At 39.2% G+C, this 14,311-nt stretch overlaps 1 protein-coding gene across 2 annotated transcripts in view; it reads left to right on the top strand.

Moving 5' to 3' along the window:
• Positions 1–14,037, top strand: part of gabra3 (gamma-aminobutyric acid type A receptor subunit alpha3) — a 107,338-nt gene extending 93,301 nt beyond the window's left edge. Inside the window, exons 9-11 of one of the 2 annotated variants that reach the window (XM_063485178.1) lie at positions 892–1,097; positions 9,119–9,157; positions 9,303–14,037. In XM_063485178.1, coding sequence (XP_063341248.1) covers positions 892–1,097; positions 9,119–9,157; positions 9,303–9,611 — 554 coding nt within the window. In that variant the 3' untranslated portion in view covers positions 9,612–14,037. The remainder of the gene's footprint in view (positions 1–891; positions 1,098–9,118; positions 9,158–9,302) is intronic. The other variant, XM_063485179.1, reaches the window with a different exon arrangement.
• The last annotated feature ends 274 nt before the right edge of the window (positions 14,038–14,311 follow it).

The raw sequence follows: 14,311 nt of genomic DNA, 5'->3' as shown, positions 1-14,311 counted from the left end.
CGTCGTTTTCGCCTTAATTAATTTCAGCAGATGTAGATCTGCTGCTCATTTTTCAGAAGTGGTGTCATTTAGTGATTTCATTTCAGGTAACCTTTGCACGCAATCCTGCAGCTTAGACAGGTTGTGCTTTATGTATGCAGGTCCATAGCATGTCTCTTTGTTTGTGTATAAGCTAAAGGAAACTTTCAACATTTTCATTCGTTCTACTGTAGATAAGTCTAGTAAGAAAATACATTCATCAGACTGGTTTGAACAGAAGAACACAGCCTGAAAAATCCTCCGTAGTGAGTCATTACACTGAGATTCTACATTCTCATTGTTTGAACTTGCAAGACTGACCCAGTGTACTTTGAATGTTTATGCACCACTGAGTTATGTTATCTTTATGAGGCTAGACTTTTTGATTTCATACAGTAGATTATGTAAAGCTCTGCAATGCAGGGAACTACACCATCATTTTTAGTTTATAACTTACACCTAATACCAAACCCAGGAAAGTGAATCTATATTAGGTTTAAAAAGACAGTACACATTAACATTTCTTTTTCTAGCCATAGTCCATACTATTGTTATGTTGCAGTGCAGCTTCCTTTTCTCTTAAATCTCTAACAAGATGTTGGTCAGTATAAAGTGAGAGTTTAGTGCCAGGATAGCAAAACCCAAACAAACCATGACTGAGTTGTAAGTAACTTTCCTTTAAAGGGACAGTTCACTGCCACATTGTTATTTATCCAATTGGACTGTTTTGAAGAGAATGTCCCAGCAACTGAAGACATTGGTAGCAAATTTCCTTCTCGTGAATGCACAGGAACTACATGGCACTTGCTTGCCCCAAAAATGTTTAATTTCAGAAATAATGAAATATTTGCTGATCTTTTATTCTCTCCTCAGGTGTCACCACTGTCCTAACCATGACTACCTTGAGCATCAGTGCTAGAAACTCCCTTCCTAAAGTGGCCTATGCCACCGCCATGGACTGGTTCATGGCTGTGTGCTATGCCTTTGTCTTCTCTGCCTTGATTGAGTTTGCCACAGTCAACTACTTCACCAAGCGCAGCTGGGCATGGGATGGGAAAAAAGAGGGCATGGAAATAAGGGTGAGTGATTCTCATTTGCAACAGTTTCATGTAACCAAAAAAAAATGATGGATGTGTGACGCCTGCTCTTTCGATTCATCGCAGCGCACCAACATTAACTATCACCAATATGTAAGGACAAAAACAGAATGAAAGGCAGCTAGTTCAGGAAAAAGTCTCACGCAACTTTTCTTTGCTTATTAAATTCAAAATTAATCCAAAAAAAAGAAGTTGCTAAAAATGTCACTTGATTCTGGAGGAGTGATGAGGGGAAATTGCAGTTTGGAAACACATAGAAAGTATCCTTAATGCAGCATGGAGTACTTTGTAAAGACTGTAAAGAGACCTTTTATTTATTCATTACCAGCCAAATGGAACAGAGACAGTGGGGTGGAACAGTGAGAGCAAAAACAGAGGTAAACTCCCAGAGACGCTGGCCCTGATTTATGATGGCAGCATATGTTCAACTCTCATCCTAAAGTCAGTGCAGCCTTATTCTCCTCAGAAAAGATGGTGCATTTACATCTATATAGTATATTGTTTAAAATGAATCACGTGATGATGAAGATAAATCACATCTTGTACATTATCAATAGCCAAACAAAAAAAATAAAATAAAACGATGGCCGTGCCTGAGCCTATTTAATGGTTTATATTGAGGGAACAACCAGATATGTATCCAAAGAAGTTGTTGTTCAAAAAGAAAAAGAAACACCTAAATCAAGCCACGTGTTTCTCATGACAGCTTCAGCTTTTAAATGCAATATGATCTGTATGATTACCTTACTGGAAAGATCATTCTGTCTGTAATCATGACAGCTCGAAAGGTTTTCAATGAATTCTGATAAAACTTTTTTGTAGTGTAGAGCACGAGCCATTAAAAAGTGTCTTAGATCCACCACGGTCTTCATGGTCACCCTCATGATTTATTGGTCGAAGAGTGACAAAAAGCCTTATAACTTAAAACGTATGGCAAGCATTGTGTTTGCTGTCAACATATAGAAAGATTTAAAATATCATGTCACATTTGACCTCTGACCTCTTCTTTAACTCAATGATTTGAAGGTCAAAGTGATAATAACTGATTGATAATAATTGAAATAATAATAATAATGGTGATCAAATAAGGCCAGACCTTCATAAAATGTCCTTTATGTGCTTAAAATTCAACAGCCTTTGTTTGTATTGGAAGATTTAGGAAATGCTGCCAGTATATGGGGGTTCTAAATATTAACACTATAGTTTGCATCTAAATGTCATGTCACATTTGACCTCTGACCTCACTTTTACATCTGCCTTTTTTTTAAGTTATATGTCATATGTTTAAAGTATTGTCAAGATCTGCTTAGTTAGTTAAAAATATATACAGTAGTATAATATTATATAATAATATAATAATTATATCCAATTATTTACAAATCCATACCTGTTATCTATTTCCTACTCCCACACAAAATACTCTGTTGTTCCCTTAAAAGTTAATCCTGCCCAGGGTGAGCCTCCCTGGTGGACTTTTGCACTCTCCGAGTGCTTCATGTGTTTGTAAATGATAGCATTAAATCAAAAACAATTGTAGGCACACAGACGTAGTGAAATGAAAGAAACTAAGTCAGATTAAATATCAAAATAGTCTTCTTTTCTTTTAACATTAATCTCACCAGGCACTAAATACCAGTTTAAAATCAGGCTGTGCTCATTTACTGTTATGATATAAGATTCTCATGTTATTTAGCTCTTTTACAAAAGCCTTAGATAGAAATATGTAAAAAAAAAAAAAGTGCCTAGAAAGTAAAAAGCAAAAGACTTTAGCATGTACTGAACAGCACCTTTATTTCTCTTAACATACATAGTGAGTCACTGACATTGGAACCATGGAGAGATTCTTGGAGGAGCATTTCGCATGTCAGCCAGTTAGAACTATAGACTGCATATAAAACACTGACGTAGCTTCCAGGTCTGAAAAGTGAAGTGCTAAAGTGGCTCAGGTTTGGATTCTTTCTTGTGGCCAGCAGGAGGCGACTTCTCTGGATGCAAGAAGAAGTCTTTGGGGAAATGACCCTACTGCTCACTTAACCTTTGACTTCACTAAACACTTTTCTGCAGTCCACAGCCATGAGAGCTAGTTTCAAGTCTTACTGAATGAGCATAATATTCTTTTTACAGCTTTCTGTCCTCATTAGACTCAAAAAGGAGCAAAAAGCTGGGTATGCTTTGGGGTGGTCAGTCAAACTTTTCCCGTTTTTGTCAAAAACAAAAACAGGGTCTTGGTGGCTACACCCATCTTTTATATACAGTCTATGATCAGAGTGAGTTCATCTAAAAAAAAGGGGCTGCATGAAGAAGTAGCTTAAGTTCAATAAGGATAGACCTGGTACATAGAACTGAACATTAGAACAATAAAAACAAAGCACACCAGCATAAAGAGACTAATATAAGTTAGTAATTGTGCAGCTAAAATGAGTTTACCTGATATATGTATAACACAGTCCATTTCAAACTGAGAAAAAGAATATTAACTGTGGCTTATAAGCAAAGCCATATTAAAAGGACAGCCTTCTGGGGTGTTTGGAAAAACATATAAGAATCATATAAGAAACATTATGAAGCTGTGCCAGTGGTAAATAGTGGCAGTGCTATTACTGTATTGCTGTGAGCACATAAAAACACAGCCACAGACGCAACATAAAGGGAAAGTTATTTCTTCTGTGACAGACAGTGCCACGAATCTATTTTCTGCTACCATTGTACAAACTGTTTGACACATTCAGTACAGCCTTTTCCCGCTTTTTTTTATAGTTTGACATTTGGTCCTCGGAGTGATTGGCAGAAATGCATATTGCTGCCACAGAACTTTTCAGTTGGTGGGGATAATTTGCAGCGTTACACTGCTGCAGAGAGGAGGGGTTTTTTTTCTCTTTTCTTTTTCTTTTTTTCCCCGCCCCTCCTCTTTGATGGCTCGTCTTAATGGCAACAGCCTGGACTGGGTTCTCAGGGGTTGTGCTGAGCATGCAGTTGTCATGATAGATAAAATAGAATGGGGTCACAGAGGGAGACGTGGCACTCCCAACACACTGCCTGCTAGAACGAGCTACTGGAATCCAAAGTAATCAGGCAATGTATATATTTCCCTTTTTCTTTTTTTTTAGCAAATTTAGAAAAATGACTGTTAATGAGCACGAGCTACATAAGCAAAACCTCTTCTTCAGGAGAGAAGTTTTAGCTAGTAAGTCTTTTTTAAAAATCCAGCCCTGCAGCCATCAGAGATAGGGTTTCAGCCACCACTTCTACCGGAACCAAATGATGACTTCATCACCCTTAGGCTGCTTTCTTTTTTTAGCTCTCAGATATGATCCACAGACGAGTGTGTGCGCACTAATTTACTTTACTGGTTATGGAGCATCGATGCCGTTTTCCTTTCTTTTATTCGAACGTTTTCTGTGACAGGCAATCTGCCTAATTAGCTCTCCCCTCTCCGGCTGAAGGTGAGGTTATTACAGAAATTAGCCGGTGGGGAGTTTGGTTGGAAAAGCCTGCGTATTCTCGGCACCCTGTGACACATGATTGGACACTGCTATGTTGGATATCATGTGCTGTTTTATCAGCAGAGGCAGAAGCACTGGCTGTGGGTTGCTCTGCTGCAGCCAAGGGGTGATCGCGGTTTCATGTGTGTGTGTGCGCGTGTGTGTGTCTACGCACCTGCAGTACATAATAACTTCATCAACATTTTACCAGAATAATTCATTATCTCTTATTAGCACAAGCATTTGCGTGTCAGTAGAATGTATTCTGGAAGTTTTGATGCACTCAGGTGGAAAGAACAAAGGTGAGTTGACATTTCTGGAGGCCAGGGGTGCACTTTTGTACTTTTTCAGTCCTAATAATGATAGAGATACTTGGGTGTTAAGCTGTGTTCCTCACTGCAAGGAGGATACTTGGAAGCATTCTTTTGTATGTAAGGAAACATCAGGCACATGACAATAATGGGATTTAACTTATCTAGTTGCACTTGAGAGTGTCTGCATCATGTGCTGGCATATACTGTCACGCTAGCTTTTCTCTTCTTCTCTGCTCTGTCTGTCGGTGTGTATATTTCACCATGCGAAGAATATAAATTCATTATGTTACTGAAAGAGCAATAAAAGCTTCTGTGTTAAAGTGTTAAAACCTAAAAGAAACTGAACAAAAAGAATCGTTGCCAGATAAAATACTGTGAGCCATTAATCACAAATGAGTCACAAACTACACCAAAAAACCAAACAACTTTTTTGACATAGCAAGCATGAAATGCCACTAAATCGCTGACCCCTTGTTGTTGGCTTCTTCCATGTGACGCTATATGATCAAAGGCAATGGGCCACCTACACACTACACCCTACAGGAACTGCTCTCCTACAGAAACCCATGTTATGAAGCTCCTGGTGCAGTTTTTGTGCTGATGTTAATGTCAGAGTTAGCAGACTGTTGGTGGCTTTCACACCCTATGCACCTCAGCACATTGCTGCCCCACTCTGTAGAGTTCATCAACTTCTCAAGCTTCTCACAGCTGTTTGTGGAATAGCTTGCAACTTTCGCAAACTAAATTCTTGCCATCATGGCACCCTATTACAGTGCCACACTTGAAATCAGTGAACTGAATGACCCATTCTTTAACAAATGTTTGTAAATCAGACCACATGGCTGGATGCTTAATTTCATAGATCTGTGGCAAAAGGACAGAAAACACCTGAATTCAAAGGCTAGAATCCTTTTTTTCCATATAGTGTACATTAACACTTCCTTAAGTGATATCAGAAATGTCTATTTCATGTTTATATATAATATCATAACTAAATGACATAATTATTGAGAGAGGCCACCCATGCAACTAGCAAGTTCCTCCAAATTTTGATAGTGCAAGTGCCTCTACCTAAATACACACTTAAATGCTCACGTCAAAACGTGTCCACAGGAACACAAACAGGGACATCGTGGCTCCTTATAGACAGTCTGCACACTCACATACCCACATGCTCACATACTTGGGGCTATTTATTACGCCAACACCTCAGCTCCAGTCTTAGAGAGGGACAGACTGTCACCAGGTTCAGTTACACGCACACATGCACACACTGAGCTCCAAACAGCAGGACACAGCAAGGCACAATTACCCCCAGGACACTTAATCACACTCATCAAGAAATTCTGATGCAACAATTTTCAGAAGTTACAAAGACAAGGTCAATAGATGCATTGTATTCAGGGAGTATTTTTGCCTGCAGCTAGCGAAATGACTTTGAATAGTCCACAGGAATCTTTGGCTGCTAGTGAATTATGTGCTCTGTTACATAAGGTTCATAAAAACATGCAAACAGCCCAGTGCTACATACTGTTCCCCCAATTATTAGACCATATAAATTATTACCTACAAGGACAATGGAACAGCAAAAAAGAACAGAAAATTACTTTGTATTACAAATTTGCTACATTACTGTGCAGATAGCATCCATGGTGTAAAAGACTGAATGGTTTGGGATGGTATTATTAGAGCTTAGAGGTGTAAGAGTGCAGAACATTCCCTGATCGATATGAAAATTGGTTTTAGAAGTTTGGTACACAGCCTTCATAATGTACAGCAAGTTAAATTGAGATGGCCAAACACTTTTAGTACTCACTGAAAGTTTCAGTATAAACAGACATAAACTGAACTCTAATTTAGCGACCATAAAATTGCAATTTATGTTTTCTAAATACAGGCTAACAACCACTTTCATTCAGGCCTTCTTCTCCAGACTGGTGGAGAACTCTAAACATAGTATTTCTGTTTATTAAAAATGCTCTTAAAGGCAGCACCGCAGGAACATTTAAGAAGTTTCTCAAGTTAGCCATTCAAGTTAACTGAGGTGAAGGCAAACAGGCGGTTAGCAACTACAGAATCCTGTGTTAGCACCCAACTGTCATTCAGAGCGGCTACATCCTTATTAATTTGAAGCTCCCTCTCCAAACATACATACCGTACGCCTCTTATACAATTTCCGTGAAGATACTATAGTGGCCAGAATGGTAGCATCTGTTAGCATCTGTTAGCTATTGAGGACAAAAATATAGCATCTGTTAGGTATCAACTCTAAAAATATACTGTCTGCTAGCAATCAAAGCTAAAACAATTGCACCTGACAGGTACAGAGGCAGAAGGTATAGCGGGCGTTAGCTATTGAGGCTAAAATTGAGTGTTAGCTATCGAGGCCAAAACTGATTTTTGTAGCAGGCTGTGAAAGCACAGGAGTCTGTGTGGACTTGCGTTTGGAGCCAGTCTCAAGTGGCCATTAGAGGAAATCAAGTTGTGGTTTGGCTTCATTTCTCAGGACTGGTGTTTGCCACTTAGGATACACATATTCATCAGCCAAGTAATTCTACTGTCAGACATGACACTCACCACTGGCAGTGACTGATGGCTATCTGTTGTGTTCCATCCATTTTGAAGTCGATCCAGTTTCACAAATTTTATGATTCAATTTCTGCTCTTTAAAAGATGCATGACGGGTAGCCATATTGAGCTATATTGTTACTACAATTGATGCATCCCTGATGCGTGATATTGTAGTAATTTGCCTTTCCTGCTGACAGAAACCTCCAATAGAGCAGCTCGTTCTGTGTTAGATCAATATCATTGAAAGGTACCTGGTTATTTGGAAGCAAGAGTGTGACTCTTATGTCTTCCTTTCTTTTTCTGTTCAAATTGACTTAAGATAGCAGGCGCTTCAAGCACTGGTTCACCATTCCTATGTTTAAAATCAGCTGCCTGCAAGTTTGTTAGCTCTCCTCAAGGTTGAAGGATAATACTCATCCTGTTGCCCTGCTCACTCAAGGAAACACACTTATGACAGTAAATATATTTCCCCCTCAATCCTGCTGCCTTCAGTACAAAGTAAAAAAAAACAAGCAAAACCTACTGGCAGACATTAAAAAGGACTCCCTGTGAGATTTACACACACTCGAGACACTGAACATAACCACGGCACATGTCTTGTCACGTGTAAAACCATTGCTGTGCCTCCATTCGTGAGTATATGTGAACATTGAGCATAAAGACCAAACAAAATATTTGGTGATGAGCTGTGCGCTGTAAGAGATTCACCGTGAAGCACTTTGGGGTAGAGGGGACATTAGTTATGCTAATTAAAAAGATGGAGAGAAGCAAAAAGGAAGGAAAATTAAATGAAGCTAAAAAAAAAAAGTGGAGCAAAAATTAAAGCTGGGCTCAAAGCAAAAGTGAAAAGGGGGAGCTGTGAAAGTGAAAATCTGTTACAAGACACGCACTGAATTAGTTTCTTAAAGTGGCCACAGTGGGGATGAATGGTGTGAAGGAAATTACCACAGTACAGACTCGCACACTGGATGCCACACAGGAAACTAAAACTCTGCCTGGTAATCAATCTTAGTGTCCTACTTGCTCTCCCACATCTACTGTGTGCGCTGTACTGTTCTCCGCTAGGCTGACAGGATCCTCTAGTGATGCAAGTTTAGCTATTTGAGCCAGTACCAATTTAGCAAATAAAATTCTGGCTCCCTGTGCGACTTCAATATGAAAGACAGTCTAATGATTTCCCTCTAGTAGAACTAAGACGGCAGTCTCTCCAGCCAGCTTTATCACACAGAGCCTTTGTCGTGTTTGTTGTATCGCAATCTGTTTGCCTGCAGAGGTCTGGCTGCTCTCATTGATACAGTTTGTCAGACATGTTTTCAGGCGCTGTTATTTTGCTTTTCCTTCTAATCCTGCTCTGTGCTGCTACTGCTACTGTTAGCAGTATCAGACGCCAGTCCAGCCTGGTTCTGCAATGATGCAAATCAGAACTGTTCCTATTCCCATACTCTTAATTTCATCATGATTTTCTTTTTTTCGATCTTGATCCTTTACGTTCTGCAATCCAGATTTGTATGATGCAGATTTGATTTGACAGTATGTTCAAAAGTAGTTCCAGCTAGATACTGATGAATACAGTATGTAAGTTGGGTAATTTTAATATAATTGGTAAACTTTTTTTCTTTTCTACTTTTCTTTTCAGGAACCGTTTCAGGCTAACATGGCCAGGATTAAAGATATGGTTAGGCTTTTGTTTTGTTCTTGTGTGTGTCGTGTCTCGTGGTGTTGCTTCTATTTCCTCTTTATGAGTTCAAATGGAAGTATGGTTGAGTCTGGTGCCCCCCCCTTCCTAACGACCTTTGCTTTACTTCCTTCTTCCTTTTCAGAGAAGAGAATCTGCAACTTTGTCCAAAAAGGCGAACAACACCTTCAACATTGTTGGAACCACCTACGCCATCAACGTAGCTAAAGATCAAGGTTTAACGACCATTTCCAAGAGCGCGGGCGCATCGGCGAAGCATCCCTATATGCCTGACCCCTACATGGAGGCCAAGAAATCCTACAACCGCGTCAGCAAAGTGGACAAGATATCACGCATCATTTTCCCAGTTTTGTTCTTCATCTTCAACTTAGGTTACTGGGCCACATATGTCAACAGAAAGCCCGCTATCATGAAGGCAAACAACCTAAACTGAGTCTGACCAAATGCTAGGCTTGATTGGGTTTGGTTTCGGTGTGCCAAGTCCATTACATCTTTTTTTGTGCGTGTGTACGTGTGTGCACGCATGTTTTGTGTCTGTTTTTTCTTAGGCATCTGATATTTTGCACGTCCGTATAGATGGAAGGCAAATTTGACCACACAGTAGTTTCACATAGAGTAGTGGACTGTGGAGGAAGCACATTGTCACGTCAGTCTGTGTTTGTGCAGCATTTCTTTTTAGTTTTGTCCCCTCCACACTTAGCTCTGGCCCTGTTCTCTGTTGTGAGTAACCCGGTGATCTTTGCTGTACCTTTGACGGCTTGCTGTTTTGAAGAGTAGTCAAATTGCATTTTCCACCAAATTTGGACATGTTTGCGCTTTTCTTATGATGAGTCAGGGCAAGCATGCGTTCAACGTTCTCGTTGTAGCTCATTACCAATAATAAGACTCTGTCACGTGCATTGAGTTGAGATATGCATGCAGACATGCACACAAACACATGCATCAGAAGACACCAAGAGAGCCATTTGCTGGTCGCTTTACTGTTATTCTATTAGCTGGGGGCAGCCTGTGTAGGTCCATAGGAACATCGTTAATAATCGTCAGTGTCTGACCTTCAGCTTGCGGTGAAGTTCAACAGTCCCAATACAGTATTATCTGCAACTGCTTTCGCGTCTCATTGGGCTGCCTGTACATTTTCTAGTTCAGTGGCTCTTTGAGGTTTAACTGGCTATGTCCTACGACAGAGAAGCTACGTGCCTTGGTAAATACACACATCACGAAGCAAAAAAGGCTTTGACATGCTTACACTTGCATTTCCACACATATAGACGACGGTCTGTGTGTTTACATTACATACAAACATTTACAAACTGGCATCCATGCTCTGCAGTGTAGTGCAGTGTGGGCTGTGCATCACGCACCCCGCCGGTGGAGATGGGTATAAAGTGTAAACGTTTCCCATGAGTGCCGAAGGCTAACAGACCTTTCAGCACTAGTGGAAAGCTGAAGCAAAGATATTAAAGGATATATCATAGTCCGTGTGCCATTTATGTTTTGACATGTTTTGACATCTCTGTGAGCTGAGCAGTCATTACAAACTACCGCCATTACCTCAGACTGAAGTCAAATTCACACATTTTTTTTTCACCATTCAAATGCAAATAACGTGACACGTTTCACACATTAAATCATAGCAGACACGCGCCCTTTAAGTAAACTGTGAGCAAACTGTGAGCAGGCACCTTGAAACCTTTTTTCCTTTTTTCACCCTTATTTTGTTTCCATCGGTCACCGTAGCCACACTCATGCACAAGCGTTTTGATTTGTTCTGTATTTTTTATACTTTGTCATGTAAAGTCGATTGGTGTTGATTTGATTGTCTCCATATACTGTGTTTTGTAGTAAAAGTCGAGTCACAGTCATGCAGCATTTCTGAACACATTTCGGAGACACTGCCATCGCTGGCGACAGTTGCATTGCAAAATTCATAATAATAAAACAACAACAAATTGTTCTGATCGTGCCAAAGAGCCACTAACGATGGAGCGATGATCGCTCGTACATTGAATTTGTCTCTGATTTGTTTAGTGGTGTCTGTATTCCTGTGACACTCTGTGTTATGTGTGCTAAGCTTTTATGCAGGTGTAACTCTAAAGCCATTTCTGTTGCTTTTTATGCTAAGCAAACTGTTTTTCATCATGTTAAATACCTGCTCTGACAACCACTGTACTCGATACTCTTTCATACATTAAGCTTACCATTTTCAGTGGTAAGCTTAGGACAGTGAGTGAACCGTGTTGTGGCACCTGTAAGGGTTTGTTAATACAAACCATGTAGAAGTGTTCAGTCATAGCTTAATGCATGATGAAGTCTGTACACGTTTTTTCGTCTTTGGCCTCAAATATTGGTGTTTGTCACTAATGAAATAGGGCTTGGTATCAATGTGTTGTACTTCATCCCAGTTACCTCTCATAACCCAGCATCTGTATAAACACACGTAATTCCAATTATTTGTGCATACTAATGCAATGTTTATGCTTTACAGCTGGTACAGAGTTTTGGGAGTGTTTTTACCCTTATTTGGTCACACACGCACAGTTCGCACACACTGAACTGGCTCTGCAGTCATCTTAAATAATGTTAGCCAGTTCATACATGAAGATATAGGACAACACCAATACAATACAAAATGTTGTTCCGTGATTGAAAGAATTAAGTTAAGTACATCAAACAAGTTGTGAATTTAGCCAACATATAACATGATGAAAACAAGCTATTCTTATCAAATATATATATATATTATATATTATGTGTACAATTTAATACAAGATGTATTATTATATTTTTAAAAAACTGATAGATAATCAAATGAAGAACAAATAAGATATTTGCGTTTTTATTATTATAAAATGTAATCAGTGGCTATTTGTAGAGCACTGACTCTTTTAGCCATTACAATAAATCAGTGCGTCTAATTTCAAGCCATATGTATGTGGACATACACACAAAGCTAGACCCTATCTCTCTCTTCCACATGCAGCTAAATTGCAACAGCATGTGCATTTCTTTGTAAACCTTATACAGACATTAGAAACACAGTGGCTATAATGGCAAAATAAGGCGTGATACTAACCTCTGCACTGAAATCGAGGAATAGAAATTCATTTCATTTCATCGGGCAAATTAAATGTATAATAACAAACAGGGTGAAGCATGTCGCTGTGTCTTAATGATACGTATTGCCTCTAAATATTTCTGAACACCACACGCCATCCCGGCGCAGTATAGCTTTTTTTAATCCGATACATTTCATTGATTTATACACTTTTCTATTAAAACACCCTGTTTCCTCTTCTTTATTTCTTCATTTTTTTTAAATTTAGTCTCAAACAAAATGATCCATTATACACATCTACTGAGGGTTTATAAACCCTGCTGGCTGCTGCTAAATGTGGAGCTGATGACACACAGCATTAATGTTTGTGTATGACTCTTCTGGGTAGTGGGATAAATGTACTGTAGGTACGTACTTCTAAGCAGAAACAGTCGCTTTACTTATAAATATCCCTGATATGCCCAAAGGCCCTTGTCATGTCAGGATCTGGTATAATGTGATAACCAAAGATCACTTTGCTTTGTAATTTCATGGGTACTACAGCATTCATAAACTCATGTCTAACCCCATTCACAACATGAAAATAGTGTGACTGCCAAGCTGTACTGACTGTACTGATCAAGTTAAATATTTACAGAATAGCATACTTCTCTACACTTCATCAATTATCAATTTTTTTTTAAATCCGCATATGTTGTGTGTTTGTGATTAGCAAACAAGGGTAAAACACTTCCGGAGCTATAAGACCAGAACCACTTCACTCTGCCGCTAAACTACAGCGTAATCATCGTCGTCCAGTCTGCTTGGAAAGGCCATAGCAGCCAACACATGTCATAGTGCAGAAATAAGAATCTGAGCAGTTTTTAAAACTAGAAATTGTAAGAAAAAACTGTGTTTTGAAGAGTCTGCATGTACACCTGTGGTAATTGTTTTATTTCTTTTTGATTGATTGATTGATTGATTTGAACATTCCTGGGATGATTTCGATGAGCAGGACTCCAGTGTACTGTTGCCATTTAGGCTCGGCTATGATTGTGTTAGTCGCGTGGTAAATCCTTTTCTCACAGGGCCAGAGTTAACTTCAGCAGAAACATGTCATCCATATGAGATAGAGTATATTAAGACTATATTACTATATTAATATATTTATGCTATTCAGTACAGCATTAAATATTCTATGTTTTATACGACGTAACCTCAACAGCATTTATGCAAAACTCCTGATGCGTAGAAAGCTGTAGATAAAATAGGCAAACTAAACAAATGATTCAACTAAATGGCAACAATTCTAATTGCGCAGAATAATTGCTCAGAATAGTACTACTAAGTTGTGAATTTGTAGATATTGTGAAATTAATTCAGATAGTTTTTGTGAATATTGATATGTCATGTCATTTATTTTTACATTTGATAAGTACTGCTGTCTTACATTGAGCTCTGTAACACTACGTGTTATGGTATTATAAAGATGTACAGTAGAGATAATACTCATCGAGCTATTTACACGATCCGTACCTTGTGTGCACTTTTCAAACCTAACTGTGAATAAGCAGCTGTCTGCAAGCAGAGTCGTACACACTGTGTTCTCTCTCCAGCAATTTCACTGCATGTCTCTACGCATTGAGAGATCAAAGACTTCCTCTACAAAGACAGCTCCGGGAACTTTGTGGACTTTGTGTTTTCGTTAGGAAGTGGTCTCTATATGCTCAGTGACTGGACTCTGTGTGTTGCCCTCTGTCATTCATGTGCTTACTGTATGGGATATAGCAAATGGAAATGAGGATTAAAAGGACCGTGTATTTTGTCTTGGAGTTATAAGGCCCTTCTTGGTGACATCCGAGCCTCAAAGGTGCACGCTTTCAACACACTGGACTCACCTGATGCTCCTTTAGAGGCTCATTTGACGACTATTGTTGTTTAACCCTTTGTGTGATTGTCTGTGCTGTGCATGCGGGTCCTTTTTGTTTGTGGTTCATTAGGGGAAAATTCAGTTACAGCCTGAAGACATCCTACAGGGAACAAACATATTGCACACATTCAAGTCAAAGCACAGCCACCTAAAATTTATTGTATTTCAC

Source organism: Pelmatolapia mariae, linkage group LG10_11 (genome assembly GCF_036321145.2).
Source record: "Pelmatolapia mariae isolate MD_Pm_ZW linkage group LG10_11, Pm_UMD_F_2, whole genome shotgun sequence".
NCBI classification, from domain to species: domain Eukaryota; kingdom Metazoa; phylum Chordata; class Actinopteri; order Cichliformes; family Cichlidae; genus Pelmatolapia; species Pelmatolapia mariae.
Note: the sequence above shows the minus strand (reverse complement) of the source record. Positions and strands in the feature narration are given on the sequence as shown.